The following is a 14,731-nucleotide window of genomic DNA, read 5'->3' as shown; positions in this document are numbered from 1 at the left end:
TGCTGTTCTTTTGCAGGCAGGCAAAGGATGCTACTGAGCATGTGTGGAGTAAACATAGCTTTTTACTGATTGAACCAATTGTCAGTGTTACAAGTGACCTCAATTACAACTAACCTTATTCTCCCCTACATCCTTCTGTGAGAGTAAGAACCTTAGTACTGCATCTCATCTCCCTAACAGCTTGAGACACCACAACAGCTTTAAAAGAGCATTTCATCCTGGAGGAATATGGTCAATATTGTAACATACAGTATAAATACATTGATCAGCCATAACATTCAAACTACCTGATTAATATTCTGTAGGTCCCACTTGTACTACCAAAACAGCTCTGCCCCATCAAGGCATGGACTCTACAAGACCTCTGAAGGTGTGCTGTGGTATCTGGCACCAAAACATTAGCAGCAGATCCTTGAAGTCCTCCAAGTTGTGAGGTGGGGCCTGCATAGATTTGACTTGTTGGTCCAGCACATCCCACAAATAATAGATCAGATTTGGGGGAATTTGGAGGCCAAATCTAGACCTTGAACTCTTTGTCATGGTCCTCAAACCATTCCTGAACAATTTTTGCAGTGTGGCAGTAAGTTTTATCCTGCTGAAAGAGGCCACTGCCATTATGGAATATCATTGCCATGAAGGAGTGTACTTGGTCTACAATGTTTAGGTAGGTGGTATGTGTCAAAGTAACATCCACATGAATACCAGGACCCAAGGTTCCCCAGCAGAACATTGCCTAGAGCATCACACTGCATCCACTGATTTGCCTTATTCCCATAGTGCATCTTGGTGCCATCTCTTCACAAGCTAAGCAATGCACACACAGCAATTAGACAATCATTACAATGTTTTTATTAATTAAATATGGCATACCATTTATCTATTTCTAGTTATATTTAACACTGGAACATCCACAAAACAACTTAAATTATAATAGCAATAAAAAGTTCTTCATTCACCAGTCTTTTTTTTTTTGTCTGTTGAAACTGAGAATTGGCTCTGACTGCTCCTAAGCACTGATAGCAGAGTCCTTTAATAATTCTAAAATAATTTGTGTTAAATAACACTTTTGAAATCTATTTTAAAATTATGTGCAGTGTCCACTATATGCATGCCAGTTGTTACTATAGAAACAGTAACACTGAAAATGAGAACATTATAAACATCATTTGAATTATAACTTATGAAAATTAAAAACACTAACCAAACATTTTAAAGAAAAAAAGTTGAGTGCTAAAGTATTTGTTACAGGTTTCTTATTCACCATGATCCGAAAATGTATCTTAATTCTTTTCATTTATCATCAATACATTATCACTACAGTTTCAGTCACAGCAAAGGAAGTCAAGTACAAAACCCGGATTGTTTCCTTTAAACACATAAGGCTGCACCTACAGCCTCTGGTGAACTACAGTGAGCTGTTGATATTATGCTGCAGCAGCTGATGCACATCAGTGCTTTTGATGTGGCTTTTTGCATGAAAGCAGCGGAAACCTGTTGAAATAACAAACTTGTGCGCTTATTCACATTTAAAAAAAAAAAAAGTTTTAAAAATTAAAAAACCCAACCCAGCTTACTGATCAGTTTCTTCGTTCCATTTTAGTTTAATTATGGGGCAAATAAAACCACAATGAACTGTAAATTATAATTTTATTTAGCATAATTTAAAATCATTACACTGTTAGTTCATTTATACAAATGTTTGTTATAAAAATGACAATTTTGACCAAAAAAAAAAAAAATTTAAAAATCAAGTTCCCAGTGTATAAATGCAGTACCATACACCAAAGCAGGCAGACAAGAAGCTATGTCAGGCCCAGTCTGCTCAATTTCATCAGCGTTATAGCGGGGGGAATGAAAGGAACAGTACACAAAACAGATGGCAATTCATTCTCACATTTATCCTTTTGTAAAGACTAATTAGCAACACCACTACAGACTTAATGCATCCAAGTTTTCTGAGGGCTTTTCTCACTGACAAGCAATTGTTCAATGGATTAACATTGTGGAATTTGTTCAAATAAAGATGAGAACAAAGCAAAAAATGGCTTGTATGGTTATTATGCTCAGAAAAAAAAAAGCATAGGTCCACTTTACTGCAATGATCTGGCGACTTGTCCAGGGTGTACCCCGCCTCTTGTCCATAGTCAGCTGGGATAGGCTTCAGCTTGCCCGCAACCCTGCACAGGATAAGCGGTTACAGATAATGGATGGATGGACAGGTCTGCTTTGTCATTGTGCTCAAAGTCTGATATCTTTGTATCCAAAGGCACTCTTTGGCTAAGTATTGTAGTCAAAAAAAAAAAAGCTATTAGCATTTGAGAAGCCTAACTCAGACACCACAATTAAGCCTTGATACACAGAAATGTGCAAAATTGAGCACAAAAAAAAAAAAATCCAAGTACCACTTCACTTTTGAAACCACACTACTGTTCAGCGATGTCAGTTTTTGCATCAGCCACAAATCAAGATGGCGATTACACGTGCAGGCGCTGAAAAGTGATAAAGTTGCAACCACATGGCATTTATAACTTCTACTGAGCTATTTAAAAAAAAAAAAGCCTCACTAATGTACAGGTTTACGTAATGCAAGTTGTCAAAAATGGTCAAAAACTAAACTAGTTAAGCACAACACATTCTGAAGAAAAATGAAGTAAACCAGACAATCCAAATTATTTAGCAAGTACAGCTGATCGCTGATTTGTCTTTTTATGGCAGTCTGAGTGAAGCCCCTCCTTATGGAATATACATATCAAGTACTTCCAAGTGTAAGAATCACTTGCATTCATATGCTTATATTTCTTGTGCTAAGCATAAACCGACCCTAGATGTTTGTATTGTATTCTTACACACATCTAGCTTTACACAACCATAGCAGCAAGTGCTCGGCGTCATTTACATGGATATGAGAAACATGAATATGAACTGAAACATCACTTGTGATTTAAAAGCAACATTTTCAGTCAGAAAAAGTATACTTGATACATGAGACTTGATGTGCAAAAAAAAAAAAAAAAAAAAAAAAAATCAGTTGTGACTGCTTTTGGAAATTTTAGATACTTGGACACATTCATTTCAAATTGAAGCATGTATGAAATTATTTTGCTTTATGGGACTAATGCCTGTGGAAAGAAATACATGCTCTCATCAATACCTGCCAGAGCTAAGCACTGACTCACTGTGAAAAGCTGTGAAACACAGTGATCAAGAATGAATCACTGAGGCTTAAGAATGAAGCAGCCACACACGCCTGGCACTAAAACTTCGAAAACAGAAGACAAACGCTCCATTTTCTTTTTTAAGCTTCATTTGACTCTCTGTAGATAGCACCAAAATGTGTGCTCACAGGGTTCAAGGAGTCAATTCCTAAATTAATAGACTCTGAATCAATTCTGTTCAACTCAGTTAGGTTTTTGAGGCTTCAGACAATTCACAGGAAAAGGCAGGATTATGGATCAAATCCAGAAACATGTCAGGCACTTGGAATTAAACTGGTGAGGCAGCACTAGATGCAAAAGCATCATTAAGGCATTTAGGAGCTCTAAATTGTTGTGTGAAGTAGGGAAGACAGACAACAAGGAAGTCTGGGCTTCAAGTATACAATGACCTGATAGCACTACAACAGTCATTCTACAAGACAAGGCTTGCAAAAATCTTACACTGTTCCTTATGTACGGTCATGTAGGCACTTTACATTGCAGGCTTTTGTTTCCTCCAGACATGATGTGACTTTTTGTTTAAGGCATATACTTGTCAATATAATGGCACATCATTCTAACACTTCATTTCACAGAAGCAAAAAAAAAAAAAAAGTCATTTTGGGTAATAGCAAAATACAATGAATAAAAAGGTTTTTGCAGGAAAGCTTTTCATTCTCAGATGTTAAACTCTGTGTATAAATATTTAATATCATTCCTCATTGCTTTTGTATCAAGAGAGGATTTGAGCTAACCTGTTAGGCACAAAAATGACAGATTATAAACTTCAGGCAGTAGAAGAGAGTTGCTTCTGCCCTCAGACACTGCTTGAGTAAACAATGCCATCATCCTCCACCACTGGGTTAACAGAGATTAGGCTATGAGACAACTTTTCTGTATTGCTTTGTTTAGTTATTAAAATATTGCCATGTGTCTTGCAATTCCATTTTTAACCATGAGGTAAGTGCAAGCAATCTTGACAACCATATCTTCCAAGGAGAAAAAGGAGGTCAAAAGGGAAAGTGGTTTTGAAATCAACAGGAGTTTCTTCAGTTCCAGTAAAGTGTGCATACTTTGGTGACTGTAAAAAAATAAAAATAAAAAAAAATAAATCAGGGAGCCAAAAACAATACCTAGAGTGGTTAACACAAGTGAGGAAGGAGAGATGGCCATCAACACCAGGATCATCCACCCGTCCTCTGAGCTCTCCAAGTCCATTTCCATCAGTCTCCCAGGCCTAACTACAAGAGGATGCATTTTTTGGAATTCTTTTTGGTGACAGGATAGAGAACAGCACGCACAGCCTCAGCAAAAACTTCCCTGACGCCTTCTTGTAGCAGAGCGGAGCACTCCAAATACTTCACGGCATTAATCTGCTTTGCCAGTGCGGTGCCCTGCTGCTGTGTGGTGGGCGCCAGGTTCTGCTCCTTTAATTTCTTGACGGTCTCGGTGTCATTACGCAGATCACGTTTGGTTCCCACAAGAAGCACAGGCACACTGGGGCAGTGGTGCGACACCTCAGGGAACCACTTGTGCCGAACATTAGCATACGACGACGGACTGCCAATAGAAAAGCAGATAATGAACACGTTGGTCTGAGGGTAGGAAAGTGTGCGCAGCCGGTCATACTCCTCCTGACCTGCTGTGTCCCAGAGGTTCAGGCTCACCGTGCGTCCATCAACACTCATCTGAGCGCTGTAGTTGTCAAACACGGTGGGAATGTACTCTTCAGGGAAGGCATTGGTGGTGTATGAAATGAGAAGGCATGTTTTCCCCACTGCTCCATCGCCAACAACGACGCACTTTATTGTCTGCATCCTTCTTTAGGCCACACAGGCAGGAACACCTACAGTATAGAAGACCTGAGTCAGTCAAGGACACTGATGCATTGGTGAAAATAGTTGTGGGTGGCATGACTTGTAATTCTTCTTAAGGTCTGAATTTTGACTTATGTAATGTTTTACATGAGACAATATAATGTGTAATACCGAACAAACTGAACAAGATTTCTACTAGAGTATCTACACCAGCAACATGACAATGAACACAGCACAAGACAATTATTGCTTGTTACAAAAATGCTCAATATTTGTAAAACTCAGAGTTGGTCCATTTCCCACCTATTATGTTTCAAATTCAAACGAATAATGTTAATTTGCCAAAAAATTTCAAATCCGTGCTTCGATTTTGCCAGATTGTTTTTAAATTCATCTTTAAAACCGAATATCAATATAATAATCGGATTGTTCTTTGTTAGCCAGGTGTATAAAATACTCCACTGATGAACAGAGTTGTGGGAAGTTAACGAAATAAAACAATCTACTGTGAATTAGGAGGTTAGCAAACATTATCGTGACTTTAACCGCTTTTAAAAGATTCTTACGAGTTCACCTAATTGGCTGCACACGAGTCAGGAAACTAACACGGTAAAGAAATAGGTAATTTTTTCAAGAAGACAAAAATGCAGTTGTATTGTTTTCATAGCCATCAGCGGAAGGAAGTTCAAGTAGCTACTCCTAGGGACTGTATTCAGAAGGCTAGGCTATCTTTTAGCCGGCTAACAGTAGCGACGCTACACAGCTAGCCTGTTAACTACCTAATCGGATGAGTGGCTAACAAATGAGAAAAAAAAATATATATATATATATATATATATATATATATATATATATATATATATATATATATATCTCGGAGTGTGCAAAATACCACTGACACTATCCACGTTTATACACAGCTAATTAAACAAGCTTGGGCCAGAGTTAGCTAGCACAGTTTAGCGCGGCTGCTAGCCCAACCCAGCTAATTCATTTCCTCTTTCCTTGCCATTCAAAGATGTTTAGCTAAATATTAATAAGAACAATATATATATATATATATATATATATATATATATATATATATATATATATATATAAATAAAACCACTATAAAAGGAGATACATTACTGTCACTGCATAGAACAGAGATTCTTCAAAACCTGCACGTAAATAATTAACTCAACCGAAACTAGCTACTTCTAAAACTCTGAGTAGCTCTTTGGCTAATTACCGAGCTATTTGTTTTTGTTTTTTCTGAAATACAGAGTCGATTTAGAACAGTGCCACAAGTTGTCTGTACAAATAAACAATTACTTTACTTAACAAGCAGTAATCCACTGAACCTACTAGAACTTCCATCAGACAGTTTTGTAGTGCCCATAAAAGTTTAAATGAAATATCTCACCGCCTCAGAGATCCTCCCGCGCCCAGGTCTAGCGCCGCTCAAAACCAAACAGAGGAACACAGCGACTGACAGACAGAGCAGCGCAGGCACAGCGCCTTCACAATAAAAGTACAATGTTGACAGCAGTGTAGGACTCGAACTTTCACTACTCTTTTATGCTGTAAACCGAGTGTGGCGAAATGCAATTTATTTTCGGTTATAGCCAACCGTGCATAATTCAGTTTACTATTATCTGTATAACACATCAATAGGCACACAGCGGCTTTGCAGAAATCTACCTGATGCACATTTAAATCCCTAATGCGTGAGTGGTGGCACGGTGGTGTAATGGTTAGCACCGTCGCCTCACAGCAAGACAGTTCTGGGTTCGAGCCCTTTCTGTGTGGAGTCTGCATGTTCTCCCTGTGTCTGTACGGGCTCTGGTTCCCCTACAGTCCAAAGGCATGCAGGTTAGGCTAATTGGTGGCTCTAAATTGTGTGTGTGTGTGTGTGTGTGTGTGTGTGTGAGTGACTGGCTGAGAGGAAAAAACCTCTATGATAACGGGAACGGGAAACCACTATTGTAATGTTCCCTAGAAGCCGTCAGAGTGGCCACGTCACTGTAGTGATATGGATCTGGATGAAATGATTGTGTAAGAAGGAGTCTATGGACAAGATATTCCATGCCAGACAGGAAAGCAATTGTGAAATAAAGAATTTCTATCATTTGTCTGTCTGTCCAAATTTCAGCCCGTCCGAATGGCTGGAACAATACGGCTGGGGGTCTGGGGCCTGAAGCTGAAGCGCTTTAGATGCCTGGAGCTTGCTTCTCAGCTATTTCCAGGCACATTTTTGTGATCTTCAAAGGCCAGATTACACGAGACATTAGTTGCTAATTACACTACAAATTGAATATAATTTACAAGAAAATGTCAGAAGATTCAAGAAAAACATGCTTAAAGTTATATCCAAGAAACAGTAGTACACACAGGTCAGTTCCATGTCTAGAAAAAAGTATGGAGGTCCAGTTGGTTACAGCTTGCTGGTACTCATATATAGGTACTATAATAACACTCATGAAACATTATCTCATCTCATCTCATTATCTCTAGCCGCTTTATCCTTCTACAGGGTCGCAGGCAAGCTGGAGCCTATCCCAGCTGACTACGGGCGAAAGGCGGGGTACACCCTGGACAAGTCGCCAGGTCATCACAGGGCTGACACATAGACACAGACAACCATTCACACTCACATTCACACCTACGGTCAATTTAGAGTCACCAGTTAACCTAACCTGCATGTCTTTGGACTGTGGGGGAAACCGGAGCACCCGGAGGAAACCCACGCGGACACGGGGAGAACATGCAAACTCCACACAGAAAGGCCCTCGCCGGCCCCGGGGCTCGAACCCAGGACCTTCTTGCTGTGAGGCGACAGCGCTAACCACTACACCACCGTGCCGCCTCATGAAACATTATGTCAACAATAATTTTTTTATACTATGTTTATAATAAGTCTATAAGAAATTTAGTAATTAACAATACAGCTATTCTTACATGAGTTAAAATTTTGAGTACGAGATTCCAAGTAACTTTGTAACAAAAGGACTTTTCAAATGACTCAAAACTAGACATGGTCATATCATTTGGCATTCAGACTAAAATCTGCTGGACGAGAACATAGAAAATAGAAGAAAACAGTGAAAGAGAAACCAATCGAAACAGAAAGAGTGAAAGTGATTATCATGCCATTACCATGTGAATAGTCTTTTATGAATGCATAAGTGGGCGCTCAGCGCTCCGACTCCAGTGTGACTAAGGTGACAAGTTTTATGTTGCATCTAATTTAAGTCATTTAAAATTATAATATTATTTGGCAGTGGGCACATAGGAAAGTGTAAAGTATAAAGTTTCTGTCAATATGTTTATCTTACTTGTATGATAAAAACTTGCAAAGATATTTATCTAAATACATGACCTACTCATTCTAAACCTGCCAAGCCTCGCCGGTGAAGCTCTGGACCCCAGAGGGTTAAAATATGATGGAAAAAAAAAACGCTTTGTCAGGATCCCAAACGGGGAGTGGTCTATTTTCTTGTAACGTTAGTGGTATACTGTGGTAATGAGGGCGTGGCCAAGCGGCAGTTTGGAGAGTTGGGTCGGGGAAGGTAAGTGGCTAAGTCATTATACCTGGTGTCAATTAATGTGTGTGTGTGTTGCAGGGATGGAGCATAAAAGGAGGGGGAAAGCAGAGAAGAGCTGACTCCCAACCAGAACGAGTGAGTGAGTGAGTAAGTAAGTAAGTAAATAAATAAATAAATAAATAGCACATGACTGAAGCTGAAAAGCTAGATAAAATAAAGTTTGCAAGAACTTCAGTTCCCACCTGCCGTGCTTCTGTACTCCACCCACATCAGGGATTTACTACAGTGGTGCCAAAACCCGGGATGAGTACAGAAGGGAGTCACCCCATGGAGTCCTCCCCAATTATGGAGCTCATCCATGCCCTTGCTGCTGCCCAGCAGAACCAACATCAAGTGCTGACCACCCTCCAGAAGGACCAAGAGCAACACTTTGAAGCCTTGATGCTGGCCCAGCAGGAAGATCGCCAGGCATTCCGGCATCTGCTGGCATTGGCAGGGGCATCACCCTCACAAAGATGGGCCCGCATGATGAGCCCGAAGCCTTCATTGCTGTCTTCGAGCAAGCAGCCCAAGCGTGGGGGTGGCCAATCGAGCAGCGCACGGCCCACCTCCTCCCGCTCCTGACAGGCAAGGCGCAGCTCGTGGCGCAGCAGCTCCCTGCTGACAGCCGGCTCAACTACTCCGACCTCAAGAGGGCCATCTTGCAGCAGGTCGGCTGCTCCCCGGAACAACATCGCCAGCGGTTCTGGAAGATGACACTGGAGGAGGTCGGCCGACCGTTTGCATTTGGCCAACGACTCTGGAATGCCTGCCAGCAGTGGCTGAGGGCAGAAGACTGCAACACTGACAGGATCATCGACCAGGTGGCACTAGAACAGTTCATCTCTCGGCTTCCAGAAGGAACAGCGGAATGGGTCCAGGGTCACCGCCCGGCGTCACTCCAGTGAGCCATCGAGTTGGCGGAGGACCATCTGGTGGCGGTTCTGACGGCAGGCGGACGAGACGAAGGCGCCTCTCCTCTTTTCTCTTCTCTCTTTCCCCCCCTCGCCCCATTCCCCCACCGCAGAGGTGGGGTCCGGCTCCTCCCCAGCTGGCCCATCGCACCCGTGGTGTCCTCCCATCTCCCTCTTCTGTGTCTGTGTCCTCCCCCCCTCAGGTGAGTGACGCCTATAACACCGGTGCAGAGGGAAAGCCTGGGCCAGTATGCTGGCGCGGCGGGGAGCTGGAGCATCTCCAGAATCAGGGCTCCGCAAGGGAGGTGGAAGCCGTGATCTGGATCCCCGATGTGCCAGAGACTGCCCCCAATCGGGCCGGAATGTATCACATACCGGTAAGTGTTCAAGGGGATACATCTCACGTGTTGGTGGATTCTGGTTGTAATCAGACCTCAATTCACCAAAGCCTGGTGCAAGGTGAGGCATTGGGGAGAGCACAAGTGGTGAAAGTGTTGTGTGTGCATGGAGACATTCACAATTATCCCTTAATGTCTGTCCATATTCTATTCTGGGGCCAAATGCATAGAATAAAGGTGGCGGTTAATCCTCGTCTCACCCACTCATTGAGTTTGGGAACTGATTGGCCAGGGTTTCAAAAGCTGATGGAACATTTAACACGTAGTGGGTCCTGCACTAGTATGTCACGGGAAGATCCCAGTGTGGAGTTGACTGGAGAAGCTGTCACAGAGCTGTCTACATCAGCACTGTGTCAGAGCAACACGAAGAGTGAGGAGCAGCCCGCTCCTCCTCCCTCTCTTGGGGATTCCCTTGAGGATTTCCCATTAGAGCAGTCGTGAGACGAGACTCTGCGGCATGCGTTTGACCAAGTGAGAGTAATCGATGGTCAAACTCTTCAGCCAAGTGTGACACCAGCTTTCCCTTATTTTGCGATTATTAAAGATAGATTGAACTGAGTGACACAGGACACTCAAACTGGTGAATGAATATCCCAATTATTAATCCCAAAGAGCTGTAGGGAACTCGTCTTCTATGTGGCTCACTTTAATCACATGGCTGGACAATTAGGGCAAAATAAAACACTAGCCCAAATAATGGCCCGGTTCTATCAGCCAGGGATTCATGGGGATGTCCGTTGGTGGTGTGCGGCATGCCGTGAATGCCAACTAGTAAATCCTGCGGCCACTCCAAAAGTGCCTTTGTGCCCTCTCCCTTTAATTGAGACCCTGTTTGAGCGAATTGGGATGGAGCTCGTCAGGCCATTAGTTCGGTCAGTATGAGGATATCACTTTATTTTAGTTCTGGTGGACTATGTGACGCGATATCTGGAAGCAGTGCTTCTCCGCAATATCTCAGCACACAGTATTGCGGAAGCACTCTTCTGTATTATCTCCCAGGTTGGGATTCTGAGAGAAATCCTGACAGACCAAGGCACTACATTTATGTCATGCACACTGCGTGAACTCTATGGGTTACTGGGAATTAAGTCTATCTGCACCAGTGTCTATCACCCCACAAATAGATGGCTTAGTGGAGCGTTTTAACCAAACACTTAAAAACATAATTCGGAAATTTGTAAGTGAGGATGCACGTAATTGGGATAAGTGGCTCGAGCCCCTGTTATTTGCAGTACGAGAGGTCCTGCAAGCCTCCACGGGGTTTTCTCCATTTTAATTATTAAATGGGCATAAGCTGCGTGGCATTTTGGACGTGCTATGAGAAAATTGGGAGGAGGGACCTTTGCCTAGCAAAAACGAAATTCAGTACGTTCTTGACTTGCGTGCAAAACTCCACACCCTCACGCACCTAACCCAGGAGAATTTGCGGCAACCACAAGAATGTCAAATCCGGCTGTATGACAGGGGCACACACCTTAGAGAGTTCATGCCGGGAGACAAAGTAGTCATATTATTGCCCACGTCGAGTTCTAAATTGACCCTGGCTCACTTGAGTTTGTTGACGGTGTAGTGGCTTCTGCTTTATGTCCCGGGGCTCCCTCATGCCTGTGTTACCTTCTGGCTCTCCCCTTTTAGTTATGCTGGCATAGTTAGTTGTTGGAGTCCCTGCTTGTACTCAGTGCAATATGTATACTGTTCCTACTTATTCAGGTGACATTGGGCATACCTAACAACCTGTGTTTTCTCTCCCCCTCTCCCCCCCCCAAAAAAAAATCTGTCCCTTTGAGTTACATGTTGGTCCTGGGATCGATATGCTGACCTCTTCTGCTCCTCAGACCTGCCTGATCCATTCTGGTGCCCTGTGTCTGGTTGGAGTCTCATCACATCGCTCCTGTGGAGGACGGCCCCATGAGGACAGTTGAAAGTCACACTTGGAGGACGCTCTGGACTCTTACAGTAATGCTTTTATGGCTGAGGACTACAGTTGACTTGCTAACTTTAGGACTGCAGTTGTCATGAGCAGTTTTGCACTCAAGTTCCCATCAATGAAGCGTTTATAACATCAATGAAACTGACTTCTTGTTAAAACTGTTAATATTATAGTCATGCTGTCTGTTGTTGCCCAAATGAGGATGGGTTCCCTTTTGAGTCTGGTTCCTCTTGAGGTTTCTTCCTCATGTCGTCTGAGGGAGTTTTTCCTTGCCACCATCGCCATAGGCTTGCTCATTGGGGATATATTAGGGATAAAATTAGCTCATGTTTTAAGTCGTTCAAATTGTGTAAAGCTGCTTTGCGACAATGTTTATTGTTAAAAGCGTTATACAAATAAACTTGACTTGACTTGACTTGACTAAATTAATCACCAAGTGGTAAGGGCCCTTCGAGGTCACATGGCGAGTTGGGGATGTCGACTATGAGGTGAGGCAAACAGATAGGGGCGGGGCATTGCAAATCTACCACCTCAACCTTTTAAAACACTGGAATGAGGGGGTCCCCGTGGTGTTGGCGTCGGTAGTCCCGGAGAAGGCGGAGCTGGGGCCGGAGGTAAAAAAAGGTAAAATCTCAAACCACTCCCGTCCCTTGTGGAGACCACCTCTCACTGGCCCAACTCACGGAGGTGGCCAAGTTGCAAAAGGAATTTACCGACGTGTTCTTGCCCCTTCCCGGTCATACCCACCTCACAGAACACCACATCGAAATGCCCCTGGGGGTGATAGTGCATAGCCGCCCTTACTGCTTGCCTATACATGAGAAAAAGGTGTTTCGGGATGAACTCAAGGCCATGCTCGAAATGGGCATAATCGAGGAGTCCCACAGTGACTGGAGCAGCCCAGTGGTCCTGGTTCCCAAGACCAATGGGTCGGTCCGGTTCTGTGTGGACTATAGAAAAGTCAACGCGGTATCTAAATTTGATGTGTACCCAATGCCTCGCATTGATGAGTTGCTTGATCAGTTAGGTGCTGCTTGCTTTTATTTGACAGTGGATCTAACAAAGGGATATTGGCAGATCCCCTTGACTCCTCTATCCCAAAATGGCCTTTTCCACACTGTTTGGATTACACCAATTTGTCACGCTCCCTTTTGGGTTATTTGGGGCGCCTGCTACATTCCAGTGGCTCATGGACAGGGTTCTCTACCCTCACGCTGCCTACACGGTCGCATACCTAGATGATATAATAATCTACAGCCACAATTGGCTGTTGCACCTGGAACAGATGAAGGCCATTCTAAAGTCGCTGAGGCGTGTGGGCCTCACAGCTAACCCGAAAAAGTGTGCAATTGGGTGGGTGGAAGTACGGTGTCTGGGGTTCCACTTGGGTCATGGGCAGGTGCGTCCCCAAATTAACAAGAATGCAGCAATTGCGGCCTGCCTGAGACCCAAGACCAAAAAGGGGGTGAGACAGTTCCTGGGGCTGGCTAGCTATTATCGTAGGTTTATCTCATCTCATCTCATTATCTCTAGCCGCTTTATCCTTCTACAGGGTCGCAGGCAAGCTGGAGCCTATCCCAGCTGACTACGGGCGAAAGGCGGGGTACACCCTGGACAAGTCGCCAGGTCATCACAGGGCTGACACATAGACACAGACAACCATTCACACTCACATTCACACCTACGGTCAATTTAGAGTCACCAGTTAACCTAACCTGCATGTCTTTGGACTGTGGGGGAAACCGGAGCACCCGGAGGAAACCCACGCGGACACGGGGAGAACATGCAAACTCCACACAGAAAGGCCCTCGCCGGCCACAGGGCTCGAACCCAGGACCTTCTTGCTGTGAGGCGACAGCGCTAACCACTTATCGTAGGTTTATATCTAATTATTTGGCTGTAACCAGCCCGTTAACCGATCTCACTAAAAAGGGGGCTCCAGATCTGGTCCAGTGGATGGAGCAGTGCCAACAGGCTTTCTCTGAGGTAAAAGCTGCATTGTATGGGGGGCCACTTTTGCACTCCCCTGACTTCTCTCTCCCCTTTATTTTGCAGACTGACACATCAGACAGAGGGCTGGGGGCCATTTTGTCCCAGAAGATGGAGGGTGAGGAGCTGTATATCAGCCATAAACTCTCGATGCGTGAAAGCAAGTACAGCACCATCAAAAAAGAGTGTCTTGCCATCAAGTGGGCGGTCCTCGCCCTCCGATACTAGCTGCTGGGGCGCCCTTTCACTCTCTGTTCAGACCACGCGCCCCTCCAGTGGCTCCACCGCATGAAGGATGCCAATGCACAGATCACCCGTTGGTATCTCGCCCTCCAGCCGTTTAAGTTCAAGGTGGTCCACAGGCCGGGGGTGCAGATGATGGTGGCGGACTTCCTGTCCCATGGGGGGGGGGGGGTGTCTGCTTCAGGTCGAACGACTCCCCGGCCTGAGTCGGGTGGTGGGGGTATGCGGCAATGGGGGTATGGCCAAGAAGCAGTTTGTGACTGGAGGGCGGGGTCGGGGAAGGTAAGTGGCTAAGTCATTACACCTGGTGTCAGTTAATGTGTGTGTGTTTGTTGCAGGGATGAAGCATAAAAGGAGGGGGAAAGCAGAGAAGAGCTGACTCCCGACCAGAATGCATGTGTGTGTGTGTGGGAGTGAGTGAAAGAATGAATGAATGAGTAAATAAATAAATAGCACACGAGTGAAGCTGAAAAGCTAGATAAAATAAAGTTTGCAAGAACTTCAGTTCCCACCTGCCGTGCTTCTGTACTCCACCCACATCAGGGATTTACTACATATACCCAGCTGATAACAGTGTCAGGTGGTGTCATGCCAGAATGCACTCCTACTCGCTGATGAGAGGCGACTTGTCATTCATAAAGATCGTCTGCAATCGACCAATCACAGGCCGTGTTACG

The 14,731-nt window shown here is 44.1% G+C and overlaps 1 protein-coding gene across 3 annotated transcripts; it reads right to left on the bottom strand.

Annotated features, from left to right (window-relative positions):
• Nucleotides 1–1,630: 1,630 nt before the first annotated feature.
• Nucleotides 1,631–6,483, bottom strand: rhogd (ras homolog gene family, member Gd). Of its 3 annotated transcripts, XR_009655216.1 has the most exons (3): nucleotides 6,420–6,483; nucleotides 4,328–5,040; nucleotides 1,631–2,177 (listed from the first exon to the last, which is right to left on the bottom strand). XR_009655216.1 is itself a non-coding variant. In XM_060927588.1 (2 exons), the coding sequence occupies exon 2, from the start codon at nucleotides 5,009–5,011 to the stop codon at nucleotides 4,436–4,438; it is 576 nt and encodes a 191-aa protein (XP_060783571.1). In that variant the 5' UTR covers nucleotides 5,012–5,040; nucleotides 6,420–6,483; the 3' UTR covers nucleotides 1,631–4,435. The 3 variants fall into 3 exon arrangements, 2 of the variants coding, with proteins under 2 accessions (XP_060783571.1, XP_060783572.1); XM_060927588.1 differs by having other exon boundaries at nucleotides 1,631–5,040; XM_060927589.1 differs by lacking the exon at nucleotides 6,420–6,483 and adding an exon at nucleotides 6,334–6,354 and having other exon boundaries at nucleotides 1,631–5,040.
• Nucleotides 6,484–14,731: the final 8,248 nt, after the last annotated feature.

Source organism: Neoarius graeffei, chromosome 8 (assembly GCF_027579695.1).
Source record: "Neoarius graeffei isolate fNeoGra1 chromosome 8, fNeoGra1.pri, whole genome shotgun sequence".
NCBI lineage: Eukaryota > Metazoa > Chordata > Actinopteri > Siluriformes > Ariidae > Neoarius > Neoarius graeffei.
This window is presented reverse-complemented; position numbering and strand designations above follow the sequence as displayed.

What these genes read in the sequence shown, in the direction of transcription:
- rhogd (XM_060927588.1), bottom strand. Translation starts at nt 5,011, where the DNA reads ATGCAGACAATAAAGTGCGTCGTTGTTGGCGATGGAGCAGTGGGGAAA.